At 36.1% G+C, this 17,821-nt stretch overlaps 1 protein-coding gene across 1 annotated transcript; it reads left to right on the forward strand.

Moving 5' to 3' along the window:
• Positions 1-206: 206 nt before the first annotated feature.
• Positions 207-809, forward strand: LOC141595163 (uncharacterized). Its single transcript, XM_074415133.1, has one exon. The coding sequence runs from the start codon at positions 207-209 to the stop codon at positions 807-809; it is 603 nt and encodes a 200-aa protein (XP_074271234.1).
• The last annotated feature ends 17,012 nt before the right edge of the window (positions 810-17,821 follow it).

A 17,821-nucleotide genomic window follows, 5' to 3' on the forward strand; every position in this document is an offset into this window, starting at 1 on the left:
AGTCTTGGGTGCAATTTTTAAGGAGTATCTCTATACTTGAGATTGGAGGATCATTCTATTATTCATAGCTCAAGAACAAGTGAAGGTAGGTGACCTTACTTGTGCCCAATTCGTGCCTTTCTCAATGTAAGGAAACCGTTTTTCTTATTCTTTTGTTATGCATGCAACTAGATCCACTAGTATATAAATTATGGATAATTTATAAAATGATTTGTAAAGTTAAAAATCTACTGAAAGCTGGGTATGTGAATAACAAGTGGTCTACTGGTAATGGTGTGTATACCATCAAGGCTGGGTATCAATGGCTACAAGGAACTCTACCTAAAGTAGCTTGGTATCCTCTGGTTTGGAATAGATTCAATGTGCCTAAACATTCCTTCATTGCCTGGTTGTGTGTTAGGCAGAGACTGCTAACCAAAGACAAGCTCCAGGCTTTTGTGGTTGTTAATGATGGGCTCTGTGAGTTATGCAAGATAGGAGATGAGACTCATATGCATTTATTCTATCACTGTCCCTTTAGTTCTTCTTGCTGGCAGTTGCTGAAGGACTGGCTTAATGTTCCTCTACCTGGGCAGGACATTATAAATTGGTGTGTAAAATGGAGATGCAGATCCTTGTTGAAGAAACATGTTGTTTTTGCTGTTGTGGTTGTTGTACTGTACTCTATTTGGCAGTGCAAGAACTTATGTCGCCTTGAGCAGTGGGTGAAAGCTCCCATAGTAGTTGTGCAGGAGGTTCAAAGTAGTGTCAAGCAATGTTACTTATCCAGGAACTGGCCAACTAGATTTCAACAGAACTATATTTTCTAGGAGGTTTTAAAAGTATTGCTATTTAGTTGATGTTGTAGGAGGTATCATTTGTCTCGCAAGCCATGTAATGTAACTTTGTACTCTTTTATCTATTAATATATATTTCACATTCCACCAAAAAAAAAAAACAATTGGTATCAAGAGCTTTGGTGTTGCATGTAATTTTTTCGAGTTAAATGTAACTTAATTAAAACTAGATATTTTAGATTTATGATGATAAATCACGAAATTTTTTTGCATGTAATATATTCCGGTTCTAAAGTTTTTTACGTCATATTTATGATTTATGGATGATTATTGCTTATTTTAATGATTTTTAGTGAAACAATAAAATTTTATTGAGTAAAATGAACTTTTATTTACTAAAAATAGTTAAACTTCACTACTGGCCGTGATTTTTTAGTATGATCTCACATGCATATTTTATGTATTTTATGTAAAATTTATTATTAATGTGATTAATAATACATGATTTATGATTTTTATGTGTTAAAAATGCTATAAATGGAGGATAAATGATTAAAAATAGTTAAACTTCGAAACAGGCCATGAAATTTTAATATGATGTCACATGCATATTTTAAAGATTGTATGTAAAATTTTAGTTAAGTGATTTATTATGAATGATTTATAATTTTAATGATTAAATTGGTATAAATAGTGACTATTTTTAGCAAAAATAGCTAAAATGAATTTTATGGCATGAAATTTTTCCCTAATATTGTATATATGATATGAACATCAGATCGAAAGTTTTGTGATTAATTTTGATTGATTTGGTATGTCTATTGATTTTTTATGTGATAAAATCGATAAAAGGGTAACTTTATTAGTCATAAAAATTAATTCGAAATTTTTGGTTGAAATTTTGCCATTTCCAGGTTCTGGAAATTAGTTAAGAATGTTCAAAATTTTGATTTTAATTTTTCCATAATTTTTATGTTTAATTTGGATGAAATGGTAAAAGTTATGTTTTATACGATTTATTAATGAAATAAATTATAAATATTTTGTGGGCAAATTTTATTGAGTTTTGGAATCTTCGTAATATTCCAGTATATACAAAAATGTGATTTCGAATTTTTCCAAATTTTTATGATTTATTGGGAATTATTTCATAATTGTTATGATTAAGAAAAGTTTAATAAACAATAATAGAAAACCAAGATGAATTATTTTCAAAAATTGAGTAAGGACTAATTTTTGAGTCCTAATTGAGTTAGGGTAATTAACTTGAGCTTAAATTTGATTTAAGTATTAATTTGTGATTTTAATAAGTTATTGTCACACATTTCCATACAACCGGATTATATACGATATAAGGTTTAAGTAGGGCGATTTGGCACATTAAATTAGCATGTTAATCACATATAATAATGCTGCATTTTTATTGATGAATGTCATAATTTTATTTATGTAATTTTGAATTATGTAATTTATCATAGTATGGCCTTAGTTTTAATCGGTATTACCCGTAATGTAAGGGATTGCCGATTCGATTGTAATTTAAATGTGATCTCGTATCACTAGTTTTTCATGTTACAAATGTATAATAGGAATAACTATTTATTTTATTATTATTTGTAATTCCGGAGTTCCTTCAAGACGGTGCCATTCGGAAAGGCTTTCCGATCAAGACGGTGTTTCCTTGGGAGGCATGTCACTTGAAGTTCAAGGGACCAATGAAGTTGGTTTCCGAATATGTAATAGAATATTAGATTTTCTATTTTAGTAAGGCCATACTAGGAAATTTATTTATTGCTTATGCATTTTTCATTATATGTTGCATGCATTGCCAAATCGCCATAAACAACACATGCATATCATATCGAGTATTCGACCGTGTCAATTATAATTAGCGTTAGTTCAAAATTTTGGTTCACTTAAATTTGATAGATAATAAATTGATAAGACCTTCATTTTAAAAGATTGAGACTTAGCCTTACCAAATAGTAGGAACCTATGAATCCCAATTTCATTAGGGGTACAATACAGTATTGAAATATTATACCGGGATGCTTTCTTTGACGTTGGGTAAGTGGGGTAATAAATAGTTATTACACTTCGAAATTTGGTTGATCTCAACGAAAGTATTAAAGGGACCGTTGTCCCAATAGGTTCGGGCTAAAGATGAACTTAACGTAAATTCATCGACGGAAAATTCTAATTGTAGAATTGGTTAAAAGGGTTAACCCACCAAGATTATATTAGCAAGAGGTGTAGAGGGTCCGTAGGCTCACATCCAAGATTTAATATGAACTTTTGGGTATCAGAATCGTTTATATAAATGGGTGGAGATCATTATATAAATGCTAAAACATACTTAAATATTTTATATATTACGATGAATGTTGTTTTTTTCCCGCTATTTCATTGTTTTTAATGTTGTTCTATTTAATTACTCCTACTCATATGCGATATCATTCGATTGTAATACGAGTCTCCGCTAAACCACTATTGCTAACGACAAAGAATCTCTTTCTAAAATGAACCGTATCATAGATTGTGGACTAGCTCCATAGGAATCGTTCTATTCCATAGAACTCCATATATAGGAGTTATCCTATGTCATAAAATATTAGCATCTTAAAATTCCTAACATACCTATGTATGATTTCTTGTGAAGAAATATTACTAGAGGTAATGATTAGTCAAAATATGTTTTGATTATATCTTCTATGCATCCATGGTTCAAAAGTCTTATTGCTCAACCTAAACACTTGTCATCAAGCACTAAAGTTGTTAAGAACATGACAATGTTAAATTGGTAAATTTATTACCACAATAGAGTCCATTCTTGTGAAGAATTAACTAGGAATTTATATGAAGATAAGTCTCCATCAAGTAGAAATTCTTGAAGCCAGTGGGAGCGATATGAAGTAAGTACCTATCTTAATTGTTAATGATAGAACTAGGCTCGAAAGAGAAGGTGTTACACACTAAAATAGATACAAACCCCAAATAAGTAACGATCTAGGAAGTTGGTCGTGTGACTCCAACATATTCCTTCTTGAATATCTATGACATTGACATTGCATTCCTGCCAATTACCACATCATAAGTATTTGATATAAATTTGTGGATTTCGTCATGATATTTGGCATTATCGTTTAAAGACTAGCAAGAATAAATTCAGAAATTTACATGAATGGAACTAGGGTAGTTGCCATTTCATCCATGGACATATAAGTGTTATAGTGTACTCATTTTAGTTTTGTAGAAATGTACCTCAATAATTGTTATGATGTACACCAACTCTAAATAAGAATATAATTCAAGTTTTTGTATAAAACGAAAAGAGTTTCTCAATTATGCAATTAAAATAAGCGTTGTACCCTAACATACCATGATTAAGTTTATGGCGAGACCATGCAAATTAAGGTAATTATATTCAAACTAAAAAGAAATGTCATATATCTTATATAAGACTCATGTTGGTAATCCCAAATTGTTTCTCATTTCTTGATTGAAAGTCGCATTAAAACTAGTTTTGACTAGTATCCCACACCATTTGATTGTGAATCTCATGAAATGTGCAAATCTTGTATTCAAAGCAAGATGTTTCGTGACTTTTCTTGAAAAGTATTGAGAATAGAATAAGTTATTCACAAAATTACACTTCAATGTGTATGGTCAAATATATTTTCAATCTGAGAAGGTCATTTTTACTTCTCTTTTACCGACGAACTAGGTAGATACTTGGTATCCACTTAATGAGGTAAGAAGAGAAATTCTTTGAATAAATTAGAAAAATTCTTCTTATGAAGTAGAAAAACCAAAGTATTAGTACTTTGTTTAGGATGAGAACCATGAAGTAATGACTTTATTTTACACCAAATAGAGAGTGATATGGTATCACAAGTTCACTTTCATTACGATATGATGGAATCTTTACAATATAGTTGGAGGTAGTTTTTGTTATAAATTTTTTTGGCATTTAAATTTTCCACTAAAATATAACATGGTTAAAGCAATCATCTACTTTTCATATGAGATATGGTTAGGCATGGTACTTAAGTTGTAGCTTGTTTCGATAGTAAACATGTGCTCATTTTCCCTACATGATCACGAGAACAAAGGGTTTGTGGCTCGTGTACTGTCTATTAAAGAAAAGATGATTATTTCTTAAAGACAGACTGGGAGAAAATGTTCAAGAGCCACAAACTGAGAATAAGACGTGAGAAGATGTTCCTTCTTGGTCAAAAGCAGTGATTATTTCTTCGAAACCTAAGTTGACAGGAGTCATGTCACCTTTAACAATACTGTAAATTATTAAGATGCTTTATATAGCTTCAACTCTGCAATAGTCCGAACTAAACATAAAAGATGTTTATTTAGCCTGGTTGGTTGGTGGCAAAAGGTTTTGCACGCAACAACAACGCCTCATTAAATTCGGATTTTATAGTTGGATTTTAAAATCATCTTGCACGAGTTTTGAAAATCGCAACTATCCTAAGGTGGGATGAAAACTTAAGAAGAGGTCTTAAGTAGAAGTTAAGGAGTTGAATTGTATGTTTTGATCATGTGATAAACTTTTCTCGATTTGTCGAGTAGTTTATACATGGAGTTTAGTGGAAGTAATTGAGGGGTAATATCCGTATAAGACCCTTTAAATTTAGGACTATAATGTAAATTTAACATGTGAAATATGGTCATAAACGAAAAACAATGAAAAAACGATAAAGATTAAGAATCAACCTCGGGTCCTTTGATGCGCGGCGTAAAGAACAGAAATCAACAGAGATTTCCTCCTAATCGTTGCACCCAAGACCGTCTGAGACTATGCCCTTGTGCTAGAAATGCTCTCTAATTGACTTGCAATATCGAGAGAGCTATTGTGAGGTTATTCGATGTGAGATCGAGGTTTTCAGAGAAAAATGCTCTTCAAAACCCTAATTTTCATGTAAAATGAATGCTTAGGTCAAAAGGAGAGGGAGTCTCTCCTTTTGTTTGGTTCGGCCAAACCGAGAGCCTAGGGGAGGGAGTGGGCTTTCACTTCCTCCTTCTTTTAGCTCGTAGTCCGACCAATTCCGCTAAAATGTATATGACGCGATTTTCATTATAAATCGTCATCGGTTATCGGCTATTAAAATATCAACTAATAACACGGGTTAGTTGAATTATTAATACATGTCCGACAAAGACGATATTGTATAATTTATTCAATATACATTAATTAAATATAATCGTTTATATTTAATTTACGAATTAACTGTTTAATTCGCCTTAGCCCATAATATTTAATCCGTATTAAATATAATATCTCAACATCACATTTTGACTAATTACTAGTCAAATAACTCGGACTAACTGGTTAGTCAAAATTGGCATCTACATGACTCGTATTTTCATCTTTGTCACATCTCTCAAACGTATCCTATAGGTGTGACTTTTAGGGACCAGTTGATCACCGCCATCTGTATGACAATAACGTCAAACTTATCTAGCAAGCCAACCGTTATTGATAAACGTGGATCAACTGATAATAATACCAAAAGTATGCCCTTTGATCCTTTTAGAGATTTATAAGTCCTTGCACTAACTGTTAAGGACACCAGCCCCAACAAACTCCCACTTGTCCGTACAAGTGTATGTGCAATGACGTTATCCGCACTAACTGGAGGACACAAGCTCCAACAAACTCCCACTTGTCCGTACAAGTGTATGTGCGATAACCGATTCTCATATTCATTTAAAATTTCTCCCACTCAATGTAAAACAATTTGCAGATCCGGATCCGCAAAGGTCGTATTTTACAATCGATCTGTATCTAGAGTGGTTTCCCCGACTAGAGAGTAACTTAACTGATAAAACGAATTCGTATTCGAGCATGGCCATGCATTTCGATTCTGACTCCTCGAGTGGCCCTGAGAAATATCGAGTACCTGATAAAGGCTGAATATTTCCTTCAACTCGAACTCCTTCCGATCTAAGCACAGCATGAAATGACCCAGAAAAAATCTACTTGGCCCCCTGTTACGGATGACCGTGAGAAAGAAACCAAAGTCACCCAAAATCTGCCTTAGTCTCAAGAGATAGTCGATAGTCAAAAGAATCGACTCTTAGGATCACCATGGAGGTCCTATCCACGACCGGGCACCGAATGTTATAAAACATTTAGGACTCCACGTCGATGTCACAATTGTGTCCTACGAGATATCCGTATAACTCGCCTCTGTGATTGGTCAGTCAACCGGTTGACTTATGGCTCGTTGAACCCACCATCAACCAACGTCACAAAATAATTACCTTGAGTTATCAGCTCACGTGGGCAATTAAGGACTGAAAAATATAATCTTTATTCAGTTCACTTTGTGGTGTTCAAAAATTGTCGTACAATTCCACATGAAAAACAAAATATATAAATATCAAAACGTTGATGTCGTATAGAGTACAAAAGCGAATGAATCTAATCCATAAAAGAGTACTACAACTTAGGAACACGTTTAATTCCCATGGAATTAACATGCCCTTTATGCTTATCTTGTCGTAATGGTTTAGTGAGAGGATCTGCTATGTTATCATCTGTAGCAATCTTTTCTATCACTACTTCCTTTTGCTCCACGTAATCTCGGATTAGATGAGCTTTCCGTTGTACATGTCTAGACTTGTTGCTAGACTTTGGCTCCTTAGCTTGGAAGATGGCACCACTATTGTCACAATAGATGGTGATCGGGTCATTCGAACTAGGCACTACAGATAGTCCATGTAAGAATTGACGCATCCATATCGCTTCCTTTGTAGCTTCGACGCGGCATAGTACTCGGACTCGATCGTAGAATCTGGCTGTAATTTGTTTGGAACTCTTCCACTGATGCAGCGCCATTAAGAGTAAAAACGAATCCAGACTGAGATTTCGAGTCATCACGATCCGTTTGGAAGCTAGCATCTGCGTAACCGGTTGCGCATAGCTTTTGATCGCCTCCATAAGTCAATGCCCAATTTTTAGTCCTCCGTAGGCACTTAAGAATGTTCTTGACAGCCATCCAATGTGATTCACCTGGATGCTGTTGGAATCGACTTGTCATACTCAATGCATATGCCACGTCCGGACGTGTGCATATCATGGCATACATGATTGATCCTATAGCCGAGGCATAAGGAATCCGTGTCATGCGCTCTTTCTCTTCCGGTGTCTCTGGTGACTGAGACTTGCTCAAATGCACCCCTGGAGCCATAGGAAGAAACCCCTTCTTGGAGTTAGTCATGATGAATCTCTCTAGGACTTTGTCTATGTAAGACTCCCCGATCGAGAGATAACATCCGTCGTGATCTATCTCGATAGATACGGATGCCCAGAATTCTTTGTGCCTCACCCAGATCTTTCATCTGGAAATGGTTTTTCAACCATACTTTCACCGAAGTTAAGAGAGGTATGTCATTCCCAATCAGAAGTATGTCATCGACATACAATATTAGGAAGACAATCTTGCTCCCACTCGACTTGATATAAAGACATGGTTCCTCGACCGATCGAGTAAATCCATTGTCTTTTATCACTTGGTCGAAGCGATGATTCCAACTCCGAGATGCTTGCTTAAGTCCATAAATGGAACGCTTAAGCTTGCATACTTTCTTAGGATGTAAAGGATCGATGAAACCTTCGGGTTGTACCATGTACAACTCTTCCTCCAAAAAACCGTTTAAGAAGGCGATTTTCACGTCCATCTGCCAAATTTCATAGTCATGAAAAGCGGCAATCGCTAAGATAATCCGAATGGAACGCAGCATGACTACGGGTGCAAAAATCTCACTGTAGTGCAAACCTGGCACTTGGGTGAAACCTTTAGCAACTAGTCGTGCTTTGTAGATATCTTGCTGATCTTCCACAGAATGCTTTATCTTGTAAAGCCATTTGCATTGAAGGGGACGAACCTTAGCAGGTAAGTCAACAAGATCCCACACGTTGTTCTCATACATGGAGTCCATCTCGGATTGCATGGCCTCAAGCCATAACTTTGAGTCAGAACTAGTCATGGCACCTTTATAGGTTGCGGGTTCACTACTCGTTAAGAGTAGAATGTCATCTATGTCATGTTCCTCGACCATACCAATGTATATGTCCGGAGGAATAGAGACTCTTCCCGACCTCCTAGGTTCCTCAGGAATATTCACCGCAGCCGGGATTGAAGGAATCGGTTCCTCCAATGGTTGCTCGGTGTTTGGTTCTGGAATCTCCGACAGGTCGAAGGTTCTATCACTCTTTGCATTCTCGAGAAATTCCTTCTCTAAGAATGTCGCACTAGCCGCAACAAAAACACGTTGTTCGGTTGGCGAATAGAAGTAATGACCAAGTGTTCCTTTAGGATAACCTATAAAGTATGTCTTGACCGATCGCGGGCCGAGCTTATCCTCGTGTCTCCACTTGACATAAGCCTCGCAGCCCCAAACCCGTATAAAGGACAAGTTAGGGACCGTTCCCTTCCATAGTTCATATGGAGTCTTGTCAACAGCTTTAGACGGACTTCGGTTAAGTATTAGAGCGGCTGACAAAAGAGCATAACCCCATAATGAATCAGGTAATTCCGTGTGACTCATCATGGATCGAACCATATCAAGTAGAGTTCGATTTCTCCGTTCGGACACACCATTCAACTGAGGTGTTCCGGTGGAGTTAATCGTAAGGCAATCCCACAGTCCTTGAGGTGTTGATCAAACTCGTGAGAAAGATACTCGCCACCACGATCCGAACGTAGTGTTTTAATCTTTCTACCCAAAGAGGTTCGTACCTGTTCGGTATTCTTTGAATTTCTCAAAGGATTCACTTTTGTGCTTCATTAAGTAGACATAGCCATATCTACTTAAATCGTCCGTGAAAGTGATGAAATACCTAAAGCCTTCTCGTGCGGTGATTGACATAGGTCCACATACATCCGTGTGTATGAGCCCTAATAGGTCAGCAGCGCGCATTCCAACACCTTTGAAGGAAATACGAGTCATCTTACCGATGAGATATGATTCACACGTGCCAAATGATTGAAAATCAAAGGCCGAGATAGCTCCATTTTTGATGAGCTGTTTTACGCGTTTCTCATTTATGTGTCCCATACGGCGCGCTTGCCATGTACGCGTTTGATCTTTGTCACCAACCTTTAACTTTTTATTCATTACGTGTAATATTTCGATGGTCTGATCTAAAACATAAATTCCATTCATGGAGACTGCCTTGCCATAAATCATATTGTGTAATGAGAAAATGCAAGAATTATTCTCTATTACAAATGAAAATCCAAGTTTGTCAAGTGCAGAAACTGAAATAATGTTTTTCGAAAGATCAAGTACATAATAGCGATTATATAAAGATAACTCAAATCCGCTAGGAAGTGGATCACATATGTTCCCCTCGAGACGGCAGCCACTCGTGCTCCATTCCCGACACGCAGTCCACCTCACCCTTTACGAGGGGTTCGATGTTTGAGCCCCCGCACATGATTATACGAGATGAGAACCACAACCAGGATCTAGTACCCAAGTTCCGTAACTTGCGTGGTTAATCTCAATCATATGAATAAAAGTAGAAGAGGAAGAAAACATACCAACAGGTTTAACGCGACCTGCCTTTATGTCCTCATGGTATACGGGACATGTACGCCTCCAATGCCCAGTCTTGTGGCAATGGTGACACTCCATATTACCATCCTTGCTCTTTGTCGCGCCTGATGAGGTGCTCGACTCACCAGGCCCACTCTTACCTGGACCCGACTTCTTGAACTTCGGTTTACCTACTGCTAGGTTTGCCTGAGCTTTGCCCTTACCCTTTCCTTTGTTTGTCACAACGAGAACATCCTGTTTCATGCTCCCACTGGACTTCATGTCCTTCTCGGTCTGTACGAGAAGGGAGTGCGATTCATGGGGCTTTTCTTCAAATCATTCATATAGTAATTCGCTCTAAAGAGCGCAAAACCATCGTGGAGTGAATGAAGCATGCGGTCGATCACAATGTTCTCGCTGATCTTACAATCAAACGTCTCCAGCTTCTCGACATTCTCAATCATGCTGAGAATGTGTGGGCTAACTGGTTGGCCCTTCTGGAGTCTCGCATCAAAGAAGCAAGTGGTATGCTCATAGGTCACGATTCTCGGTGCTTTCGAGAATTCCTTAGTGAGCGTGGTGAAAATCTTGTTTGCACCATGGGCTATGAAGCGTTTCTGCAAATTGGGTTCCATTGCAAAAATGAGTACGTTTTTAATCGCACCCGCCCATACGAAATCGTTAAACTTGGCGATCTCATTAGCTCTAGCCGTGGGACCTGGGTTTGGCGGATAGGCTCAATTAGATATTTGAGCTTTCCGTCGGCAGCGGCGATTCCGTAATGTCGCCTCCCGTCCGCGAAGTTTGATCCATCATTCTTCATCGAGTAGACGATTCATCCGATTCATGAAGATCCGAAGCCAGGACTCACGGTCCAATGTGGCACTTGGCATTGGGTCGTTAGTAGGACCAGCCATTCCGTTATAGCGCTTTAAAAATTCGTGTTCTACATCGAAAAAGAAAGAAAAACAAAAACGAAATAAGCAACTCATCGAGGTGATTTAAGTCTATTTAAAATGTATTTTAACGTGTAGACTCAAGCACTTGCATAATTGATCTTCCTCAAGAATGATACAAGTGATCCCAAGACTCAATTTCCGTACATTGATAAGCCAACTGTTTAGCTAATTCTTCCGTAAGAACTCTTGGTCGATAGATTTCCGTAAATCCTATCTATAGTCCACCATAATCACAGGATCGTACGAGTGACCATAGTGTTGAGATAAAATAAGTCAATCGGTTCCAACTTACCCGACGTAGAAGGGGTCATATTATGCCTACCGACGAAAAAGGGACTCATTGGAGTTTGACCTATAAAGACCGTTCTCAATTTTAGTTTATACGAGGAAGATCCCATCAAATTAATTATAATTCATATTAAGTGAACGAATAACTAGCGTCTGCGTGAATGAATTAATTTAGGTGATGGCTTAGCATAGATCGTGTGACATGAGAATGTCAAAGAAAACTAACTCGTGACCTCTATATGTGTCAGTTTTCATGCAATAATTAGGTGGTTTGGTTTTAGGCGGAATATGATGCAAATTATCGTTACGAAAAATAAATAAAAGAATGCAATACGTAAATAAAATTCCTAGTGTGGCCTATCCTAGTAAAAAAAACGTAATACAACTTCGGAATCCACCGTTGGACCCGAAAAGCTTGTCTTGATGTTCCATCTTTGACCTTGCAGCGGGAGTGAGCATCCGATCTCCATCTTTGGTCTTCTCAAAATTACAATTAAAATTTACAAATATAAACCTATTTACATTCTAAATACAAAAAAAACTGTAATTACAAGTGAAAAATCCAAAACGGAGATACGAGATCTCAAAATACAACCAAGACCGTGTTCCATCATTACGGTAACACGTTCTACTAAGGCCACACTAAGTTACAACCGTTTGTAAAATAAATAAATACGTAATAAAAGCATTCAAAAGCATCCAAAATTAACGATAAATAAAATGCATCAACTAAAACAAATTTGTTCGTGACATAATTCCGTAATTATGTTAAATTTATCCAAACCACCTTTTAACGATTAAAATTTATGTGATAAAACCGCTTCTATCAATTTAATTTTAATCTATTACAATCCGTTACTTTAAATACGCTTTAAAATAACTCAATGGTACGTGTGTGAACCGTTTCACAATCATAGCAAGTGTACAATATCCGTATAAAGTACATATTAAGGCCAAAAGAAAATTTAAAACAAAAAGAATAAATTTTCAAAGTCATGCCAGAACAAAATCCTCGATCCAGGGACAAAAGTGCTCGATCGAGGAACAAAACCTCGATCGATCGAATCGCTAGTCGATCGAGAGGTATGCTAATCGAGAAAGTACTCGATCGACAAGATCGGAGGTCGATCGAGGGCTTTTATCAAGAAAACCGCCGATCGAGTACGAGGACTTCTCGATCGAGCAAAGGGGTTTTAAGAGGTCGATCGAGTACAGCAAGGACTCGATCGAGCAAAATCAAGACAGAAAAAGCTCTCGATCGAGTAGAAGTCCACTCGATCGAGACCAAACAAGTTCTGAAAACTTAAAACCCTCGTGAAAACAGTTTGTCAACACAAAACCAATTTCAATTTGATCAAAAACGCATAAAATCAAATCAAAAATTGTCAAGATTTAACATATTGCTATAATTTCCGTATAAAATAACAATATGCAAAATAACAAAACGAAAACAAGATGAATTCAACCGTGCAAAACATGTCACGGTTTCAAAAAAAAAAAACGCAACAGCCGTGTATACAAGGCACGGTTTTCGAGATAAAACAATCGTTTCAAAATCGTTTTTATGAAAAATCACAATGAAAATTTACGTGGCCTCGCTCTGATACCACTTGAGGGGTAATATCCGTATAAGACCCTTTAAATTTAGGACTATAACGTAAATTTAACATGTGAAATATGGTCATAAACGAAAAACAATGAAAAAACGATAAAGATTAAGAATCAACCTCGGGTCCTTTGATGCGCGGCGTAAAGAACAGAAATCAACAGAGATTTCCTCCTAATCGTTGCACCCAAGACCGTCTGAGACTATGCCCTTGTGCTAGAAATGCTCTCTAATTGACTTGCAATATCGAGAGAGCTATTGTGAGGTTATTCGATGTGAGATCGAGGTTTCAGAGAAAAATGCTCTTCAAAACCCTAATTTTCATGTAAAATGAATGCTTAGGTCAAAAGGAGAGGGAGTTTCTCCTTTTGTTTGGTTCGGCCAAACCGAGAGCCTAGGGGAGGGAGTGGGCTTTCACTTCCTCCTTCTTTTAGCTCGTAGTCCGACCAATTCCGCTAAAATGTATATGACGCGATTTTCATTATAAATCGTCATCGGTTATCGGCTATTAAAATATCAACTAATAACACGGGTTAGTTGAATTATTAATACATGTCCGACAAAGACGATATTGTATAATTTATTCAATATACATTAATTAAATATAATCGTTTATATTTAATTTACGAATTAACTGTTTAATTCGCCTTAGCCCATAATATTTAATCCGTATTAAATATAATATCTCAACATCACATTTTGACTAATTACTAGTCAAATAACTCGGACTAACTGGTTAGTCAAAATTGCATCTACATGACGACTGTATTTTCATACTGTCACATCTCTCAAACGTATCCTATAGGTGTGACTTTTAGGGACCAGTTGATCACCGCCATCTGTATGACAATAACGTCAAACTTATCTAGCAAGCCAACCGTTATTGATAAACGTGGATCAACTGATAATAATACCAAAAGTATGCCCTTTGATCCTTTTAGAGATTTATAAGTCCTTGCACTAACTGTTAAGGACACCAGCCCCAACAGTAATGTGGTGTTACTAGTCTTATGTGTAAGGGACATATTGACCATTTTAAATGATGGAAGATTTAGGAGAAGAATAATACATCTCTAAGGCATCCAGACTTATAAAGTTAGTTCTAAGAGGATATTAGCGTTGAATGAATATTCTTATGTTAATAAGAATCTTGACAAGTTCAAAAGTATTGAACGTGTTGAAATTGAATCCACATGCTTCCACTGATGGATTAATTCATTACACTAAGATGTATCACCATTCTTAAATTTCGTATACTTGGAGTATGACGAAAAGTTACAAATCGAATCTTTGAGAGAAGTCTTTAAATAGCCATATAGTTCATTAGTTAGTACTCAGGAAGTACTAAAGATATGAAGCTAAGCATTTAGAATTGAGATGGATTTTTGTGCAAGGAGTTACACAAAAACCATATTCTAAACATATAAGGATGGTTAGAGAACCATCTTGGCTATATTATTTAAGGAGGATATCTGCTAGTAACATCCTAGACAGTTGAACAATGAGATATACACAACGGAAATTGAGTACACTTGCAATAATAAGATATGCAAGAAGGAGGGGATTATATTAGGATTCGGTTATATGAGCTATGGTAGTTCGTTCCAATAACCGAAGGCCCTATCCCTACACACTGTGAGGACAATGGGAGTTATTTAAGGCAAGAGAGCCTACATCTAGATTAGATCTAGACACGTACTCAAAAGGTTTTTTATAATAAAGATTATGCATAACAATGGGAAGTAGTATATTGTAAGGTTAGGGAAAGGGTAAAGTATTGCTAAAACTTGCTGACCAAGGCTTTTTCATATGCTAAGCATGATAAGTCATGTCATTTCAATTAAGTTGAGATGTATAGTTATATACAATAGTAAGTATGGATTATAGATTATGTAGTGATTGATATGGTATCAATTTTACATATGTGATAATGCATTCATCGTTTGAGTTTTATTAAAAACTCTTTTATTACTTTGTTATATCCAAATAGGTTGTAAGGATAACGTTGAACCCTATTAAAGTGGACTGGATTAACATAGTATTGCCCCCTAGTTTCTTATATGAGGTGACATCTCAAAGTGACTAGAGTGTGATGCGGTTGATGGCAAGTGCAAGTGCCATAGAGTCATAAGAGATGAGTAGTCGATCACATAGGCAGACTGTATGGGACACTCTGGCGGGCAGTGACCGCTTATAGAGTTCTAGTAATTTTTATAAATCCTGGTCGTGGCGAGAGATACAATAGTATTCTTTTGAGTCAATTCTTTGACTAAAGACTATTCGCCCAAGTCGGCACAGTTTCTGATTAACTTTGATTTTTGTCTCCAAGCCATTCTGTAAAAAAGGGTGAGTGTGCATCTTTTGGGTCATGATGAACTGTGGGTGTACGAAGGGAATAGTGTGATATGAATTGTCCATTCCCTTGTCAGGGTTATCTAAAATCTCAGGGCCACTTGAGGAGTAGTGAACTGAAAATGCGTGGCCATGCTCAGAAGGTATCTACGGTAGATAATTCCGGTCAAACAGTAACTCTCCAGATCGAGGAAACCACTCAAGATATGATCAAATTCAAGTAAGACCTGCAAGACACCTTGCATTGGGTGGGAGATGATGTAATAGGACAAGAGAATTGGTGGCGCACATTTGTCTCGGACAAGTGGGATATTGTTGGTGTAAGTGTCCTCAACAATAGTGCGATCACATGATTAAACATCATAATTAAATATCATAATAAGAATACGTAAGGGATGATTCAATTATATTGTCAATTGATCAACATTAATCGGTAATGATTGGCTAACTAGAGTTTGACATTATCGTTGTTTGACGATGGTGATCAGTTGATCCCTTAAGGTCACACCTATAGGACAATTCTCTTAATAGATAAGTTGATTAATTGTATATCGATACAAGTTAATCAATTCCTTAAATTTGAACAATTCATTTGTGAGTGAGAATATTTATATCTTATTGTAATTTGATTGAATAAGATTTATTTTAGTAATTAAAAGATTTTATTACTAAAATTCGTTATTGTTTGTGAAACAATTAAATAAAGAATGATTGATTAATTAATTATAATTGCAAAATGTTGTGAATTATAATTATATGACCCATTTTTATTTGTGATCATAAATTACTACCTAATTTGTCATATGTAATTAATTTATGGGTTTTTCTACATGGTAACCCTGTGTTTTTTTCGATTCTACATGGTAACCTTCCCTTTTCAAAACACACACGTGGTAACCCTGAACTCTATTAATACGTATTGGCATGACCGTAAACTTGTATTTCGTCAATTTTTCCGGTAAGTACCTAACAGAAAGTGAGGTGGCTAATTTAATATTGAGTTTTTTGCTACATGGTAACCTTGTGTTTTAGAAAATCATACACGATAACCCTATTTTTGTACAAAACATGCATGCTTACAAAAATACTCATTCGATTAATTGTTTTTCTCTCATTTTCACTCGATTATTCTATCTGTTTTTTATACGCTCATGTTTCGGGAGTTGGAGGCATGTTAACGAATTATTTCCACCTCCACATCTTTGATTTTATTAATTTCGTCATTCAGATTGTTTCAAATTCCCAAACAATTAATCATTCGCCTTTTTTTGTCGGAGGCTTATTTATTCGGTCCAAGACTCACTTCCAGCCAACAAATGGACGAGCGTGGGAAGGGAGACTAAGTTATTCACCTTGCAGACAAAAAAGAGATATAGAAAGTGAGCCGCCCGAAGAAAATTAATTCAATGAAACACATTCCTCCTATATCCTTCATATAAACGAGTATTGAAATATCTTTTTTCGATATTGTAAAAGCCTTAACTAGATCTTTTAAATTCCAAGGTAATCCCCCCTAGGAGCGAAAGGAAGTCATTATTTAGTGTAATCGAGTGAAAATGAGAGAAAAATGATTAATTGAATGAGTATTTTTTAAAGCGTGTGTTTTGTACCAAAATAGGGTTATCGTGTAGAATATTTTAAAACACAAGGTTACCATGTAGAAAAAACTCAAAATTAAATTAGCCACGTCACTTTCCGTTAGCTACTTAACGGAAAAACTGACGGAATATAAGTTCAAGGTCATGTTAATACGTATTAAGAGAGTTCAGGGTTAGAACATGTGTGTTTTGAAAAGGGAAGGTTACCATGTAGAATCAGAAAAAACACAGGGTTACCATGTAGAAAAACCCTTAATTTATTAAGAATTGATATTTATTTGGATAAATATGCATTAAAATTGGATATGGGCATGGTGTGTGACACATGACCTAACAACTGACATTTGACAAAATCACAAAAATAAAATGGAGTCCATTTTATAGAAGGGCACCGATTTTAGAGGAGAATAAGGGGTTTATTATGTTTGTTAATTTTGAATGGCAAACATGATCATTACCCTAATTCTGTAGCCTTACACACCTAATGTTTAGAAAAGAGAAAAAGCAAAAGGGTGAAGGCCATGCATTGGCCGTCTAGACCCCCTAAAACCGGCTCCCCCTTTATATATAGAGAAATTGTTCTCTATTTATTCATTCATGCAATTTATCATTCTCATTCATCTTCTCACTACATCTCTCTAAAATAGTTTTAGAATATCTAAAATTGTTCATCAAATT

The sequence above is a fragment of the Silene latifolia genome, chromosome 8, assembly GCF_048544455.1.
Source record: "Silene latifolia isolate original U9 population chromosome 8, ASM4854445v1, whole genome shotgun sequence".
NCBI classification, from domain to species: Eukaryota; Viridiplantae; Streptophyta; class Magnoliopsida; order Caryophyllales; family Caryophyllaceae; genus Silene; species Silene latifolia.